General features: G+C 37.1%; 1 protein-coding gene, 1 long non-coding RNA gene and 1 other non-coding gene across 5 annotated transcripts in view; all 3 read right to left on the reverse strand.

The window, feature by feature from the left end:
• Positions 1-521: 521 nt before the first annotated feature.
• Positions 522-8,957, reverse strand: LOC147157192 (uncharacterized). Its single transcript, XR_015091558.1, has 3 exons — positions 8,871-8,957; positions 6,911-7,023; positions 522-714 (listed from the first exon to the last, which is right to left on the reverse strand). It is a non-coding gene; the product is annotated as an uncharacterized LOC147157192 (long non-coding RNA).
• Positions 8,958-9,312: 355 nt separating this feature from the next.
• On the reverse strand, positions 9,313-9,476 carry LOC147157193 (U1 spliceosomal RNA). Its single transcript, XR_015091881.1, has one exon. It is a non-coding gene; the product is annotated as a U1 spliceosomal RNA (small nuclear RNA).
• Positions 9,477-13,337: 3,861 nt separating this feature from the next.
• The window catches only part of spag9b (sperm associated antigen 9b), a 47,345-nt gene continuing 42,422 nt past the window's right edge, over positions 13,338-18,260 (reverse strand). For all 3 annotated transcript variants that reach the window (XM_086063753.1, XM_086063751.1, XM_086063752.1), the window contains 3 exons: positions 16,841-17,017; positions 16,357-16,479; positions 13,338-15,202 (listed from right to left, as the gene is read on the reverse strand). In XM_086063753.1, the coding sequence (XP_085919879.1) occupies positions 15,084-15,202; positions 16,357-16,479; positions 16,841-17,017 (419 nt within the window). In that variant the 3' untranslated portion in view covers positions 13,338-15,083. The remainder of the gene's footprint in view (positions 15,203-16,356; positions 16,480-16,840; positions 17,018-18,260) is intronic.

The raw sequence follows: 18,260 nt of genomic DNA on the forward strand, positions 1-18,260 counted from the left end.
GGAAGAACAATTTCTTTCTGCTGATGAAAAGTGTGGAATAGATTGTAAAAAAAAAAAAAAAGGGTATTTTCAAAAAAATCTACATTGTTAAATCATTTGTCAGATATATTTGCAATAATGGTGAGTTGCTAAGCGTGAAAAAGTTGAAATGAAAAATATGTGGCTTTTCTATTAACCATTTCCTATAATAATGTAAAACGAAGTGCCATGTCTTTGAGAGAAAAATAACACTAATTCAAGACGACACACCAGTCCAGACCAAACAACTGAAGCTTTAGCTGAAACGGGTATGAGCAGAATAGCAGTATGACTCACACAAATCCAGCCAGTCATATAATTGCATCCAGCCCGCGGAACCATTTGATAAATAGCATGGAATTGGCCTATAAAGCAAGAATAAAAGGCTGATGAAAAAATGGGTGCCTCTGCTATTCTTAGAGACAATTACTTTAAATTTGATTCAATAATATCTGTACTTCTATAAAACTGCAAGAGACCAGAGTTAAATTAATTGTTTCAGATGCATCACCACCAAAAGTAACAATCATTTTTATTGTTCAAAATAGCTCCACCATACTATTAAAAAAGCAAGAGTGATGATAACATAGTCAAGCTCAAAAGCAGGTGAGTGAAAGCTTCTTCTTGCATCAAGCACATCCTTCTCCTTCCTATCCTCTGTGAAATGGAGAAGGAACGAGATGATACAACGGAGATCTGCAAAGCAAAGAGAATAAAGGTGAAGGTGGGGCTTTTATTTTCTCGGTTGTGTGGTTGGTTGTTCCTTACAATAGTGGGCTACAACCACTGGTGCACGACCCCTCACCGACTTTGTACCGGGCCACAGAGAAAGAGAGAGAGAGAGAGAGAGAGAGAGAGAGAGAGAGAGAGAGAGAGAGAGAGAGAGAGAGAGAGAGAGAGAGAGAGAGAGAGAGAGAGAGAGAGAGAGAAAGTGCATTCGACTGCGGCTTTTTTGTTTTTGGTAAAGAAATACCGAACAGGGAGAAACAGAGAAAGGTGTGATTTAGTCTACATGTTACACACAGTCGTGTGTAAAAAAATTAATAAATGCATTGCATAATGGTGAATAGTATATACTCACCTTTGAAACTTTCCAGAAACTGTTCACATCTCTTCAGTTCATTGGACTCTAAAAAGCTGGGGAAGAATTCACTATTGTGTTTGGACGTTAAGCATTATTATGGGAATAAAATTAAATCTAATGTAGTTCTGCTCCGATTCCTGGTCATTCCTGATATCATGGTAATTTTGCTCATAGTCATGCAACAGTAATACCATGTGCAGTAGTTAACGCTTCATAGAAAAAGCTGAACTAATCAGTCACTGTGACGCTGTCATGTGACACACAGTGACACACCCCCTTCAAATCTGCAGCTAGCAAGTGGCAACATGCACAAACACATGGGACAGACAGGAGGTGGATTCACGGTGAAAGGTAAAAATAAATAAAATTAAAATAAAAAGTAAATTATAGTTATAACGTAACATTAATCCAATGGCTGTAATGTTCCAACAATAATGTTAATCCGACCGCTAACTAATGCTGGCTTACTTACAAGCTCGTAGCATGGAGCTATAATAGCCACTTCTTAATATACTGTAATTGTGTGTGTAGTTGGTTTTCATCAAAAAGATGAGAGAAAATTTTATGTGAAAAAGTTTTTGATCCGAAATATTCAACATTATCTGCCGACAAAAACATAATAATACAGGGGTTAAATGATTGTTCTGACTAAAACTAGACAAAAACATTGACAGTTTTTGTTGACTAAAACTAAGCGAATTAAATTATGTTTTCTTGGACTAAAATAAAGACTAAAATGCTAGATTTATAGTCGACTAAAAATGGTCTAAATAAAAACGGGATGAGGTTGACTAACTATCGTAAAAATTAACAAGTGGAATTGAAACTGGACTAAAACTGGGACTAAATTTAAAAATGGCAGATAAAATTAACACTACTCTCTGCCTGTGTCCAAATCAGGTTCACCAAAATCGCGTTATACTACCTGCGCCAGTTTATAGACATGGTCGTAAATTTAGACTGACACATCTCCAAGTACACACACTGGCTGCGCCGGAACCCCAGCTTGGTGGAAACCAGTCTGCCAAATTGGCAAACACAGATTACGCCAGCACTTGTCTCACAGTGCAGGTGCGCTGCCTATGAAATTAGAGCCCCTTGACCTACGGGTGCCTTAACTGCAGTCGCTTTGTTGCTTTAAGTTGCAAGCAAGCTTCTGATACGCTTTGGAACATATGTTCTGTTGTGTTTGAATGTTTCGTCCAGATTTTTTCATCCAGAATTTCAGATTCAGATTGCTTTATTGATCCTAAAAATGGCAATTCCCCCAGTCACAACACGTCCAAGAAACATGAAAATGACAATGACCAGCAAACCAAACAGGAAGCCTGGCGGGCCGCCTCGAGTTTCTTAGATGACGTTTCAAAGAAGTGCATCCAAAACTGAAAAGGGGTTTCCCCAAATTGTTCCATGTCATTAGAAGCATTAATTACTCCAAAATATCTTGATTAGCTAATGTACAGGTTGGTAAATACCCAAGTACCTAATGCAACTATTCAATATTCTGTTCTCACAGCTGTCCCAAGTTCTTTCCCTCTTTATCCCTTCTCGCATTTCCGCTATTCCGTATGAAATAAAGCAGATTGCAATGGCTGTTGAACACAGTGCAGACACGCTATGATGGGATCACTTCAAGGCCACGAGGTGATTAGAGCGTTAAGTCCGTAAGAGTGCAGTTTCACTTGTCACTACTGGCACAGAATGTTTGCAAGACATTCGCTGCAATGAAAGATCCGAACTACAGATTCAACACGTTATGCTGTTGTTTTGTCTAAATATGCATGTTGTGCTCAATTCAGAAGAAATTTACCAAAACAGTACCATAAACAATTGTATGAGTATAATGAGGCGCTCCTCTTTAATTTTTAAGACAAGAACAGAAGGAATAAATGACAAAGATTACCTTTGCCCCCCCCCCCCCCCATCACAACCCCCCCCCCCCCCCCCAGTGTTTATTGCATCAATCTACAATATACTACTTGTTCTCATTTGGGTAAAGAGGTGGAGACAAACAAGAGTGGTGGGTGGATCGATCCAAATATCAATAATATTAAAGTGGAAGTCAACCTTAAACATTTATTGACAATAATATGTTATATGTGACCTCGCTAGTCTAAACATGACATTCTGATTAATGTTACATTTGTGGAATATGAGTTATGAAGCAAAATCCAGCCGTTTTTATCCAACTCAGGGGGTGAGATGGATATTGCTGCTTAACTCATATTCCACAAATATAATATTAATCTGAATGTCATATTTAGACTAGTGAGTTCACATATAACAACATATTTTCAAGAATTCTGGGGGGGTTGACTTCCCCTTTAATACAGAGTCCTATCAATATCAATAACGGATCTATTCGCTCTTTTATGCACTGTTATGGTACGTTTAGACAGGTGACAGGCAGGATGCCAGACTCGCCGCTTCTGTCAGCCGCGCTTTGCCCCCCCTCCCGACCTTTCTTGTGTTTTGATGTTAGCAAGCTGGCGCCCACCCACTCACAAACACACACATACAAAGCATGGCTTCTTTTTTTAATTTAAGGCTTTTGAACTAACTGAGGATCAGAACTCAAAATGGGTCACGTTGCAATTTTTACGGTCACTAAAATTGTGTAAAGAAAACTATGTTTTATATAGTGACCTATGCTTATCTGGTTATGAGGTAACTGATCGTAAGCAAGAGTGCTGCAACTAACTACATAAGTAGTTTTTGCCCCACCATTTTATAAAAACACCACAACGTCACGTAACAGCATGATACTGAAGGAGAATGCAGATGTCTGTTTTGGCCTATTTTCTCCAACCTGCTGGGAGTGTAAACAGGATTCTGGCTGGATACGAGGCGGGCGCTTGACATCTTTAAAGGGAGAGACGCTAGGAGGGCTGAAGCAGTCTGCCGAGTCCATCACATCTCTTAATTACCGTTGTCCCTAGGACCCAGTCAGTTAATAAGTACTCCACTTGTGTGGCAGGCTGGAGACTCCACTGAGCTCAAGATGATGGAAGGAGTGAGGTAAGCTCCTCCCGCCATCACAAACCAGAGCAACAAATCCTAACTTGGCAACATGGACTATTGTGACTCATGTATACAAATTCTTATACGAAAACTGATTTGTTGATCATCAATATCACACACACACACATACATATGTATATATGTATATATAAATATATATATGTGTGTGTGTATATATATATGTGTGTGTATGTATATTTATATATATATATATATATATACATACATATATATATATACATACATATATATATATATATATAAAAACATATATATATATATATATATACATATACATATAAACATATATATATATATATATATATATATATATATATATATTGTAGCAGTCATTCCTATAATGAGATTTATTAGTGTACCTGAATGTACATGAATGTAGCACACAAACTGCAACGCTTTGATGCTTCCCTTTCTGCAAACATATGGGCTAACGAGGATCAATGGCAGATATATGCGCCAGTATTAGCAGAGACACTAACACAGCTAATCGTCCTAACTTTCTAAGATGTTCTCTGGTGGACACACACACATACACACACTACCTGACCTCAATCTTCCCTCCTCTGTGGGCACAGGTTGTTGATGAAAAAGCATCACACTGCGGTTACATCATCAAGTGTGCTGTTCAAATCATGTCACTGATAATAGACTTTTGGGTTTTCGAGTTCACCAGTTTGACACAATTATTCCACAGAACCATGTGAAATGATCATTGCAGCATATTTCAGACGGACAAGGGACAAGCTCTTGATATTTGCGATGACCACACAGACAAGCTATTGGAACAGATAATCAAATACATCTGCAGGAAATCTATGATGAACATAAGCTGGAGGGAAGAAAACAATCTCTCTAGCACACAAACAAACTTGCAGTATAAGTGGGGCTTTAAATAATGGCTTTGCATATTTAGATTTTGTTAGACCAATATCTGATTTGTTTAAGTTAATGCACCATATATTAGTACTGCCTTTTATAAACTGAATTAGTAATGCAGGTTACATGCAGCCTTAGAGCTCCCTCTTGAGGTTGTTTTCCTGACTGAAAAATACAGTAATCCAATGAGGCAGTACGAAAGGTTCATGTGTTACGCTGTTGGATCCTATGGACAATATTTTTTTTATATACTTGTGATGTCAAAATACAATATTAATTTGATTTGGCTAATTAATATATTTTACTAGAAATTGGAGAAATTATTGAACATGCGATGTAGCTTGGCTATTAGCATAAGAGTGTACATATAGCTAATACCACATTTGTTATTTTATTTTATGACAGAGAGGGTAACGGTCAGAAGCCATTATTCTTCAAATAAACAGGCTCAAAAAGTTACCAAGTCTAATTATTTGAAACGTTGTTGCCAAGATATTTAGCTGGTGAGAATCTTGATGCTCCAGAGCGAGAACAGCATTAGTCATCAGTAAACAATGTTTCTTTAACTTTTTTCTTTTTTCTTTTTTCTTTTGAAAGTAAATCAAAATGTAATTCTTATCAGTAGTGGCTGCTACTGTTTATCTGTCTACCTGAAACGTACATTTAAAAAAAAAATCTAAATTTTTTATTATTATGGGACTGCTGCGGAGCAAGGAGCACTTGTGAAGCAAAGCAACCCATCTTAAAATTATATTTTATTCTCCTTTATTCCCGTTTTTCCACCAAGAATTTAGTCAGCACTGGTTATTATACCCCCCCCCCCCCCAAATGAATGGAGAGCAGATTAGAAATCGCCAATTCGTGCGTGTGTGTGTCCATATTTTTTGACCAATTCAAACTGTTCGAACTTTAAACTGTTCATCTTATCAGATCACATTTTTATCAACATTTCAAAATAAAAGCCCAAAATTTTGTCTTTTCCCTCTAATTTCTGCTCTTTTTTTTTTTTTTTTTACTGATTCGAACCGTTCCAATTTAAAACTGTGCATCTTATCCCAAACCACATTTGTTTTCAATATTTCAAAATAAAAGTCCAAATAAAAAAATAAAAAATGTAAACTCTAATTTCTTCATATTTTTAATGGCTTCAAACCGTTCCAATTTTATACTGTTCAATTTATTCTTAACAGAATTTTTGTCATTGTGTTCTTTTTTTTCCCATAGTCTTGGTGTGTTCTCAGTCTTGACTTCCAAAAGTCTTGGTCTTGTCTCTGTCTCTATAATCTCCAGTCAATAATATCTTGGTTTTGGTTCGTGTGGTCTTGACTACAGCATTACTTGACACACTTTATGTTTGTTTGGACAGAATTATTACCCACTGGGACTCAAACAAGAGAAAAATGTTTTTAAAATGATTTAGCAGAAAACATGTTTCTGCTAAATCGTTCTTTTGCTTTGACAAAACAGGTTTTCCTTTCCCTTGTTGTATGTCAGCATGTCGTGCGCTCCTCTAACTCTATACTGTATATTCGCCTGCCTGCCCTCAAACTCCAACCAATCCTGAGTTGATATGACGGGAGCTGCAGGGAAGGTCAAGTTGTAATGTGTTGTTTTTTACACACACACACACTGAAATCTCGTCTCCGTGGAAACGGCTACCTCTCATTTCCATGCAAGATAATGTTTTTTGACTCATCGAACACAATCAGCAAAATCAAAGCAGCCGTGATTTAGTTTTGACAGAGGGTTGATTTTCACTCAACAGACTCTTATACAATGACGAAAATCCTTTTTAACTACTTTATAGGCGGTCGTGTTCATTTACATTGAACCAAATAGTGTGTCGGCTGCACACAGCGCATACTGATTGGTTCTATTTCCATTTGTTACCTCTTTTTCTATTTCCTTTGTTCCAAAGTCTCCTTCACAGTTGTTCCTTCTCTCTCATGAATGTTTGATGATGCCGTCAGTTGCTCTCCAAAATTTGCTGGCCCGTGTTCACTCTGAAAAAACATGTGTTCAAAAACCGTATCCCATAAAAATAATATAAATGGAATAGAACTGTTCTCGTATTAATCGGTTATCGTTAATCTTTTATTAAATTAATTTAAAGATAAAAAGTGTAAAAATAGTTATAGTTTAAAGTTTATACTGCTGTAAACTTATGTTATTTTCTTCACTATCCTCTTTTATCACAAACTATGTGTTAGGAGGCCAGTACACATCTTTTTTCTTATTTTTTTCATGTACACACACAGCTAGCACTTCCTGCCATCCTGGCACTCCGAGGACGAAGAGCCATATGTCTTTTTTACGTCGTCACAGCAACAATCTCCCTCTCCATCATGCACTTCACTTTTATTAAGCAGCAGGAGCAAGAGTCCACACAAGTGGCCTGCAGGCACAGTTAACCCAAGAAACAACCTTGTCAGCAGTCTTGTGTGAGTTTGCTGATTTATTTCTATCTGTAGCACCAATAGATAATAATTTGTGTTAGTTTTATTTGTGTTATTTTGCGTTTTATCGTTTAGGATTACTCAGCTGAATCTGTTTATCATAACGACTTGTCTATATTTTGTGAATGTCAAAAGATAGGACATTTATTTCTCAGAAGTAATGTTTTTAAGAGAAATAGTACGATACTCATTATATTTTTAGTACGTAGGTTTTAATGGCTCATCGTCTATCACTATCAAAGTAATTATTTGTATGAAAAACTTACTGATTATGTAGCATTTCTAATTAAGGTACCATAGAGATCCGGACATTATGTGACTATTTCTCTGAACACGCCTCCTCTGGCAGGAAAGTAGCAATGCCGCGTTGATGGACTACATGATGAGGAGAGATAAAACTAGCGTTTATCAGTCAACTTTCCGTCCAAGAGCACTGACACTCACTTTGATGAAAAGGACATATTTACAAATCTGATCATACAAAGACTTTACAAGTTTGTACAATCTGGATTTATTTACACTTTATGCGTAGTCAAAATGCCATCGAAGTTAGCCGTTTAGTTTCACACAAGTCTTGGCAACTATTAGAGTAAATAATATTTAGTATTCTACTCTTTGCGTGTTCAATTAACTGAATGGTGAGATTCTGGTGAAGAAGTCCCTTTGCAAAGGTATCATTAAAACAGAAGCTTCTGATGACAACAATTGACGACACTCAAACCGTGTTCTGTTCAGATTGTGTGTCCCTCCTTCTGCTGCACATCATTATTTATTGAAAAGTGGGTGAATACGAAAAGTCTCCTCCCATCAGCAAGTTCAGCAAGTTCCCAGGAATACAAATCAGATTAGAGAAAAACAATAATACATCAGCCTGTGCCTCCCCTCTTCAACCGACTGAGACCGGCACTAGGCTAAACTCCCTTGTAGATAATAGTAGAAGAGAAACCCGTTGCCCTTCTTTTCTCATGAGAGGGACAGATAAGAATACAATACTATTCTATTCATTGAGCTACACAGCTATAACTAAATCCAAAACGGCTAAAATATAAATTGAAACTGAAAAACAATGTTAATAACTTAACACAACTTAGCATCTGCTAATTTGGTCGCCGCCACTTTCATTTATGCTGTAAAAAGTCTTTATATTGTTGGTCAGTTATTAAATTCAACTGTGTAATATGATCTATTAAACCGTAGCAGCACAAACAAACAAAACTGATTATTTTCCCCACATTTTGTGTGGTAACTTGCCTGAAGCTAGCCTCCAACGAGGCTAACAAGTTAGCATCTGTTGATTCAGCGACCATGTACAAAGTACCCGATCACATCTTTCGCCTTTGTTTAGTAACTATACAATCGATCTACACGACTAAGCGATTCAGTAATTGACTCACCTGTTATGATGTGATCACTACACAAGCAATGAGGAAGATCCCAAATCCTCCGACTTGTTGTTCACCCTTTTTATGGCTGCTGTGATCCATTGGCTACGCATTGATTCCTCTTTTGGTAGCCTTTAGAATGCTCAATCCTTTTTTTGCCTCTTCTCGTTGTTGCAGCTTGTCCATAACAGCTGTCAATCATTGTTAAAGTGTGGCGTTTGCCGTTTACTCAAAGTGGCAAACGCAATTTCTATGCTTCCAAAATGGCTGCGATAACGCGTGACGTCAACGTCCGGATCTCTATCGGCCACCAGATGTCCCTGTGTGGAGGAATTTCAAACGTTCCAACAGTTGTTGTTTTTTCTGAATCAATTGTTCAAAATAATATTGTTTCAATGCACTATTTCTGCCATCCCTTGTAACATCTTACATGTTATTGTCATTAACAAATAATCAGGAGAGAGCGCAGACGCAGTCCCCCACTACCAGAAATTATGCAGTGAAGATTCCCACATTTGGGGAATTTGCAGGGATCAGCACTAACAGAGTGCAAGTGCTGAGCCTCACCCTGGGTGAACCATCTTCTTGATCATGGTATCTCCACTGCCAGGTAAGTATGAGTTGTGCAAGTCACTAGGCCAAAGTCTTTAGCACACATGCCACCTTCAGTCACGGGCTCATCTGCTGCACACGTAAATACACATACATACACTCAATGGATGATGCAGCACTCGTATACCAGTTTAAGTAGTACCTTTTAGTCATTATGTTAACAAAATATTTTTTGTTTAGTTTGAAAAAAAGTTTTAAAAACATTCTCATCATGCATTGCTGGTTTATTCAAAGGGAGAATAGTCCCTGCCCCCATGCCTTTACACTTCCTGTGTGGTCACTGGTCAGGATTCAGGAACAGGTTGATGCTGACGTACCTCACACACTCTTTAGCAACACTTAATAGTTACTCGGACAATCACAGGTTTCTATTGCATTTTTTCACAAAAAGCCATATTTATACAATTTCTCATTAAAGTAAAATGTCTACTTTGTCTTCGCTTTCATGGCATTTATTTGTCTAAATGCAAAACACATGAAACACAGAGATTTTGATAATGATTTCATTTAAATTAATGTATAGAAATATACGTATTATCCCCACATACGTTACAACACTCATCACTACTGACAGGACTAATTTATTTGCTTATGACACTAAGAGGGGGGTGCAGCGTTCCTGGAGGTTAGTTATGTGACGTTCACGAAAGATTCGAGTCTTTTGAACGACTCTTCTATGTGAACGATGGGAACTGAATCTTTATAGAGAGCCGTTCAAAATTCCAAATTTGACCCTAAATGTTCGTCATATTGTCTCCATAGTTTGTGTCGCCATGAGGCAGGGTACCCATTTTTTGTTGACCTCCTGCAACCCCTCCGAAGGGTTTGTTTTGGATTGTCTGGGACGTTTCTGGGCAGAGACTCAACGTTTTTCTTTCAGCCAAGCGGCGGAGGGCAAGTTACTATCAGTGGCATATGCAAGTTGGGCTGTGCGAAGTGCGAACCCCGCTCTTGATCGGTGGGCCGGTTTCAAGCTCGTTCCTGGTTGGCTGTTGTCCTCGGCTTCCTCGAGCATCAGTTTTGAATGTTGTGTTTACAAATAGCAACGGAAAAATATCGGACAGCAACTTTACATCATAGTTATGAAGCAAACAATTAGCCATCTAAACAAAATAAGCTAGCTAGACACTCAAGTACAAAGTAAAATTATAATGAAAATATACATTTATTGGACAAAATTTATATATATTTGTTTTCAGGTCATATAACATGATGTCCATGATGTCTACTACATACCAGTTGCTAAAAGGGTAACCTTTTTACATAGTTGTGAGACGGTACAACTTAACCAACTGTCTTGTGGATGATACAAATTCCTATCTACAAACGTTTTTTGTTTATTTTAAGTCCCAAATTGGTTAGTTCTGTTTGGTCACACCACATGATAATTCATAAAATAGTCATCGTCGGGCAAGCTTACCTGTCAATGACCCATATATTAATGTTGTCAAGTGATTAAAATGTTTTAACTATTCGCACAATTTTCCGTACTTACCAGTAAACGCGATTAATCTAATTAATCTAATTTTCTTAAAAGTTTGTAACATATATTAACTTGAGTAAAATCTTGTAATTAATGTAAAATCATCAACTAGAAAGTATATTTAGAACCACAGACTGTTCTAATAGCTTTCTTTGATCCTTGAATAGAATACATCTTTAAAAAAGAATTTTTTACAGATCAAAATTGATTCAGCTTTACAGGCCATCTTTTTCTCATAAAAACAATTCTCAGAAATTACTTGAGTTTTCTATATGTATATTTTTTTTAAATCCAATCTATGAATGAAAATCAAGTGACACTTGAGCAAAAGGTTTGCTCACCAAATTTGCAGCATACATTTTTGCAGTGTATTTGTGAGTGACTTTGCAAAACTGCAATTTGCCTGGAATTTGGTGCTCTCATGTTCACTTATCACGTTACCTCAACGGGTGTCAATGTTAGTGAGGGCCTTTGCTATGATAGGCTGGATTGATTGTTCTATAAACTTGGTGTGTGTTGCATAATTTACAGCTAAATCCTGTCCCCAAGGATTAGCCATAATATAATAATATTCAGGGTTCAATTTGGCTGAAAGTAAAAGCTAGAGGGCTCATTTTTACTAAACAAAGGATGCTGGGATGATAATGATAATGTTGTGCATTTGTGGCGTGTTGTTAGATTACATTCGGCCTCTCGGCAAATGATGATTCACTTGATGCAGCTGACAGCTTGAGTAAGCCTCTTTAGTGTCATAGTGCGCACAGGGCGTCGTGGATGGCAACTGGGACAAAAGCGCAAGGACAGTGGATGGGAGAGGCTGAGCGGATGTGTGTTTGGTTTGCAGGCTATCTTGGACCACAAAGAGTCCAAGTGGGAGTTTGGATGAAAGGGAAGAGGAAGAGCTTTGACTCATCTAACCCTTGGGTTCTGCATTTCAAAATGTATCTCTTATCCTCTCTTCATTTTTTCCTGCTGGCATCTTTGTAGCCATAAACTTGACACAACGTAAAAACAGTTTATGATGCTTTTACCCAGCCGTCCTTTTTTCAGGGAAGAAAAAGAGGGGAGGCTGATGGGCTGACACATGAAGAGAGGGAGGCAAATGTTAATTCATTAACCATCACTCTCAGAGGTCTGTTTTTGTTTAATACTGGCTCAATGTCTAAAAAGAGACGCATCATATCCCACCGTCTTACAGGACATTAGATCCATTCATCCTATCCATCCATTTTCTATAACATTTGTCCTCATTAGTCACAGGTGAGCTGGAGTCAGTCCAAGCTGACTTTGGGTAAGACTTTGGCTGAGCAATTGATCAAAATGTAATAATGATTTTGTCTTTTCTAACCATTATAATCAAAGAAAAATGATAAATGTTGCCGAATGGCGCAAAGTGTGTAATAGTGATAGTCCTTCAAATAACAAATATTCACATGCAAGCGTTGTAGGAGTGCATACATACTCAAAGCCACATATTCTTCCAAATCTGTTAAAAAACGAGCTATGAGCTCAATAGCAACTTTTTTTTAATCTACGTTTCATGTTCTAAGTGTGTGCTCTACACTGCCTTTAAGTGGCCAATATGCGCACTGCAGGAAAAGCCAGTATTTATGTATTTTTACTTAATTGTTATTTTAAGATATTATTTTAATTAAATTCACGTTCTGCTCGTTCTTTCAAGTTATCGTTAAAGTTGAGTCTTTAAGGATTCAAGGAATTTTTTGAGTTTTTAAGGTCACCGTCAGCTCAGCTGGTAGATCGGGCAGCAAAAAAACAAAAAACAAACAAAACCAAAAAACCACACACATTTGTTCAATACTTCACTGGATGGTGCCGTTTTTCCTAAATAGGAGGTGTTAGTAAAATACCTGTACTTTCCTAAATCAACCACACTACCTTGTATTTCTTTGGTGATGTCACAACGAAAAATAAATTAATTAGAACGGCAATGTATTAAGATAAAAGATAATTATGTAAGTTTCTGAAGTTGTGTATTAGTGGGCTTGTAATCTTCACATGAGCCAAAATATCATACTCTAATATTGTTTCTTTCATTCCATGATATCCATAAGGAAAGATTCCACACACGTTGGGGGGTGGGGGGCGGATATTCAACACAAATATCTTATGCCCTATTGCACTTGTTTATTTCACGAGTAACGATTAATAATAAACCGACGAATTAAACAAAACCTAAATAAGGTGGTCTTTTTTTTTCTTTCTCATTCAAAGTGTCACAATCATAAAAACAGACGAGAACTGTGCCATGGCTCTGAACTATAAGAAAATTGATGCTAGACTAGTTCATGCCAGTTCAAGCTTAATGCAGAAACGTTTGTGGGATGTTACCCATACTGTACTGGACAAAAACACTGACGCAAAAGTCCTTTTGCCCACAAAATATTCTTTAATTGGTTGTTAAAAATAAGTAAAGGGAGAGATGTAGTAGAGTTCATGTAAGAGTGTATGAGTTAATGTAGAGTTCATTTGTATGTGTGCACGACTAACTTGGAACAATCCCTGGCAAATTTCTGACAATCATTTTGCAGATTAGAGCAGAGAGAAGAGTGTCTGGACAAAAGTGCTCAGTATCACAATGCGGATGGATGAAATTCCTTGACTTTTTGTCTATTTTTAGAAAGCCCATTGCTGCGTAAACACCCCAAATAACTTCTCTCCCTGCGGTTATTTTGCATAGCTCAGTAAAGGCACCTACTACTTTTCAACGGCAATAATCCAAGCCTTTGTGTCATGTTTCATACATACTAGATCATGTATATGTAATGTACAAAGATACATTCTGAACTGCAACAGCTCAATCAATAAAATAAATACTGAAATGGCTAAACTGCAATTACATTTTCTGTTTTCTCTTAGAGAACACGTACACACAAGCACTGACGCACACGCTGAAGACAGACCTCATATTGGACTGTTAAATACAAAACAAACAAATAAAAGTAGAGGCCAGAAAAGAGTTTGGTGGTCATTAGACCACAACCTCCATAAAAGAAAACATTAAAAACTACATTCAAATAAGAGCAAATAATTTGTGCAGGAAATATTCATAAAACCTGTAAATGCTGGGGTGGATCCACTCAATAGATTTGTCTTCTCTCTCTATGAAAATATTCCACCACAAAAATAAAACTTATTTTACAGCAAGATTTTGCTTACAAAATATGCATATTTGCAAAGCAGAGGCCGACTTTTGTTACGCCACATTCTGATGAGGCACGATTGTTAATTCAGAGATTTGATTAATAATCCTTTGGTAGCAAACGTAACATTCGTTCAAGCCAAAAATAAGCAGATGATGGGAAAAGTCCAAGGCAGCTGGAGGACTGTTTACATTTTTTGAAAGGAACACTATAGCCTAAAATACGCTATGGGAGTTCTTAGTTCAACATGTCACTGTAGTAGCCATGATTTGCTTCTCATGTATTTATATCAAAGCTGAGTTGTCAAAAAAACAACAATTGTTGTCTTGTTTGCTGGCAAACACAAATCTGTAACTTGGTAAATCCCTCCAACAATATTGCTGATCATGCATTTTTCTATTTCCTGTTCTTTTGGCAAGCATATTTCTTGATCATTTCCAGCTGTCAGAGTTGAGAGTATTTGGAAACGCATGCACGACTGTGTAATGATGTTTTTGATAATCAAGAACGAACCACCGAGTCCGATCTTGCATCTTCAGCCACGTATTTGGTTCAACTAGTCCTCAGCACAGCACTTCATGTAAAACATCCACATGTTGAACACGTTTCGATTCGATGATTAGAATGTCACACAAAAGGCACAAAGTGGGGCTGTCTGTACTATGTGTTGCACATATATATAATGTAGTTTGTTTCCTGCTGTACATTATTGCCTGTACACTATTTCAGAGAAACACAGTTCGTATGACTTGCCTTAAACCAGACATTTCTTATTAAATACTGGTTTATGTATGGGTTTATAAATGAGGAATAAAACAGATGTACTGAATAAATAAATAACCTTTACGTGTGAACTGGGGGGGGAAAAGTTGGGCCAAATAACTGAAAACACAAGAAACAATAACTTGTTATTGTTTGGCTTTGAAAACAAAGTGCTTGAGGCAGGTCTGAGCGTTCTGAGGTCAGCACTCATTTCTCGTAGTCCAGGACCTGCCAGACGATGAGGTGGCTGCGTTCAGCTATCGATAGGGGGGACTGAAGTTTCATTGGGCCATCCTCCCCTTCAGCCGCTTCCCCCTCCTCATCCCCTGGAGACAAAAAAAAGGCAAAAAGAGACATAGGTATTTTTTTCCCCACAACTTTAAACAAAACTTTTTTATGGAGGACCAAAACTGCCAAAATTTAAAATAAATACAGGAAATGAATAAATAAACAAATTAATTAATTAATTAAACACAGTTATAAAAAATATAATTCAAAAATTAAATACAAAAAATAGATATAAATGGAAATAAAAACAACAAATATCTATATCTATAAATAAATAAATGAAAGTAAAAATAAATACACAACTAAAAAACGAGATTGAAAAATATAAATAAATGTGGAAATACAAAAATAAATATATAAATAGAATTAAATATCAATAAATAAATAAAAAACGCTCTGCTCTCACATGAATGTATTTCATACTGCAGACGCTCTGTCAGGTCGAAATGTTATTCAAATATAGGGGGCGGTCCTAAGGTGTCTTGGGTTGGGCTCCACTGTTGCAAACTGCCTTTTACTGGTAAGAGTAAGCGAGTAAGTAAGAGAGTAAGCGGGTCGGCAAACAAGGAAGTCTCGCCGGCTTGCATGGAGAGCTCCAGCAATGGACGACTATCTTGTCCACTGTCACCACAATTTGTTGTTGTGTAATATATATTTTTTGTTGTTATTATTTCCATTTATACATATGTTTTTTTAATTACATTTTTGAATTATATTATTTATATCCGTTTTTACTTTCTGTTTTATTCATTTTTTTTTTTTTTTAATTTTGGCAGTTTTGGTCCTTCATAGTTCCCAGTGTATTGGGTACTGATGAGCTCTAATACAAAGAGAAAAGGACTGTTTAGAGATCAAGTGCACAGTACAGGGAATATATACTGTACAGTATGTCTTATACTGCCCCCAGGTGGCCAAAGCGGGCACACCAGAAGGACCAGCATTGATATGATGCCATGTGAAAAAAAGTGTTCAAATTATTTTTAACTATGTCATTACTGTATGTATTTATAAAGTGCTATATTATGGGGTGCTATTTTTCAGCTTACTCAGATGCATTTTCAGAAATAGCAAAAAAAAAGAGAAAAAAAGGAAACAAAAAAAGATTAAACAGTTGTTTAAGTTCACACTTGAAGGGTGGCCAAAGACAAAAAATATATTTTTCATATATGTCCACTTTAAATAGGTAACTCACCCATCCTGAAATCAATGTAACCTTCTCCTCCACTCATCACCAGCATAGACTGGGTTCCATACTGAGATGGAGCATCTGATGTCTTGTCATCTCCACCGCTGGATGTAGATGGGAGGGCATGACCTGAAACAACAGCACACAACAACTTACTCTAAACTGATGGGACTCCCTTTCTCACCATCATCAACTTCAGCATCTCCTTCCCACAGGAGACCCACACCCTTTTCTAATTATCTTGTTAATGAATAACTAGTTGCAATAATTATAGCCTTCTAGCTGTGGTACCTCTTCTACCTTCCATTTAGTGTTCAGCTAAGACTCAGGCAATGATCACATGATTAGGTCTCCACTGAGATCAAATCTGTTCCCTGTGGATTTGATTCTATTTCCTAACATGCAAATCCAAATGAGATTTTTATGATAATATGGATGGATGTCCATGTTTATGGATCCTTGTGTATGGAATCAAGAGCTTTTGATTTACCAGGGACGGCGGTGAAGAACTTAACGGCATCGCGGTGTCCATGGAAACAGAGCTGGGCGTGGGCCATGGAGCAGTATGGAACAAATGTCCCTGCTGCTACTTTGTCACTGCTGTCATCACCGTAGACTCGAATCACACTCCCTGGGTGGTTACCTGACCCCTTGGCTAACTTGTTAGCTGATAAAATAAACACAAGGTTAACAGTTGATACTTTTTTCCTATGATTAAAAATAATAATAATCAGATCTTCTGTTTTAAATTAATATAAAAAAAAAAACTGAGGTTTTGATTAGACTTTACACCGATCTGATCACCTGGATCGTGATTGGACGATATTTGTCATTTTATGCAAATTACTGTAATCAGTCAATGATGATATTGATTGGATCTTTGAACTAAAACATTACAGCAAAAAATAAAAAATAAAACTCATTCACTCTGAAATCGTTCTGTGCTGCCATAGTGTATGTGTGAGCTAATCTATTTTTAGCCTGGTTGCGTCTTGTGGAAAGCCTTTGCACTGGGAGGCGGAAGTTCCGTCTCCGCGCCCTCAACCATCCAATCACAAAGTAATAGCGTTTTTTTTCCCCTGGTAAAAGGTCAGAAAACCATTTTATTTACATTAAATAAAATAACTAACTGCAGTATGTGTGTTATTTTTTTAATTTTAACATCTCTTTATTTCAAAATAGCTTTCATCACTCAGCGTAAGTAATGTTAACTTCCAGCCACACACACATTCAGCCAATCACAGATGCAACTAGCAGGCAGGTGTGTTTGGACAAACACGGAAATACAGACGTGCTAACTTTTGCTAAACGAGGATAAGAGAAAATGACGGTTATATCAAACATTAGGACGAGCTATGTTAGAAAATCAACGCAGTTTGCATAGATAGTGGGGGAATCTCTGCCACAGCCAATAGGTTTCACACGGTACCCTAAGCAGATATAAAAAGTGGACAAACACAGCCAGCTTTAGCGGCACAAACAGAATGTGAAGCTGAGTAGCTGGTAAGTAATTGAATTGGCTTGTTTACAGCTGTTGAGCCAAGATAGCAATAGTATTTAGCATTAGTTTTAGCAAAACCTTCAGTGTAATATTTTCTTATAATATAATTTTTGGAGGTTTTTTTTATTTTTACCGATACATTGTAATGGCTGCCAATTATACGTGTATATGTGCTACGGCAGGGGTTACACTGTAGAGTAAATATACAAGCTGTTTAACTATACATAGTTCTCAATCTTCTGATTGAATTGGACAATGAGTACCGTTTTTTCCAAACTCGCCGATTGACCCCAAAAATCCTGACCGCGTAAAGACATTTCTTTATCAAACAGGAAATAAACACGCTATTTGAATAGACATGTTGCTCCATTTTATGATTTGATCTGTAATCGGTTATCTTTTTTTCTAA

Source organism: Leptonotus elevatus, chromosome 20 (genome assembly GCF_054856555.1).
Source record: "Leptonotus elevatus isolate MCC_2025b chromosome 20, RoL_Lele_1.0, whole genome shotgun sequence".
Classification (NCBI taxonomy): Eukaryota; Metazoa; Chordata; class Actinopteri; order Syngnathiformes; family Syngnathidae; genus Leptonotus; species Leptonotus elevatus.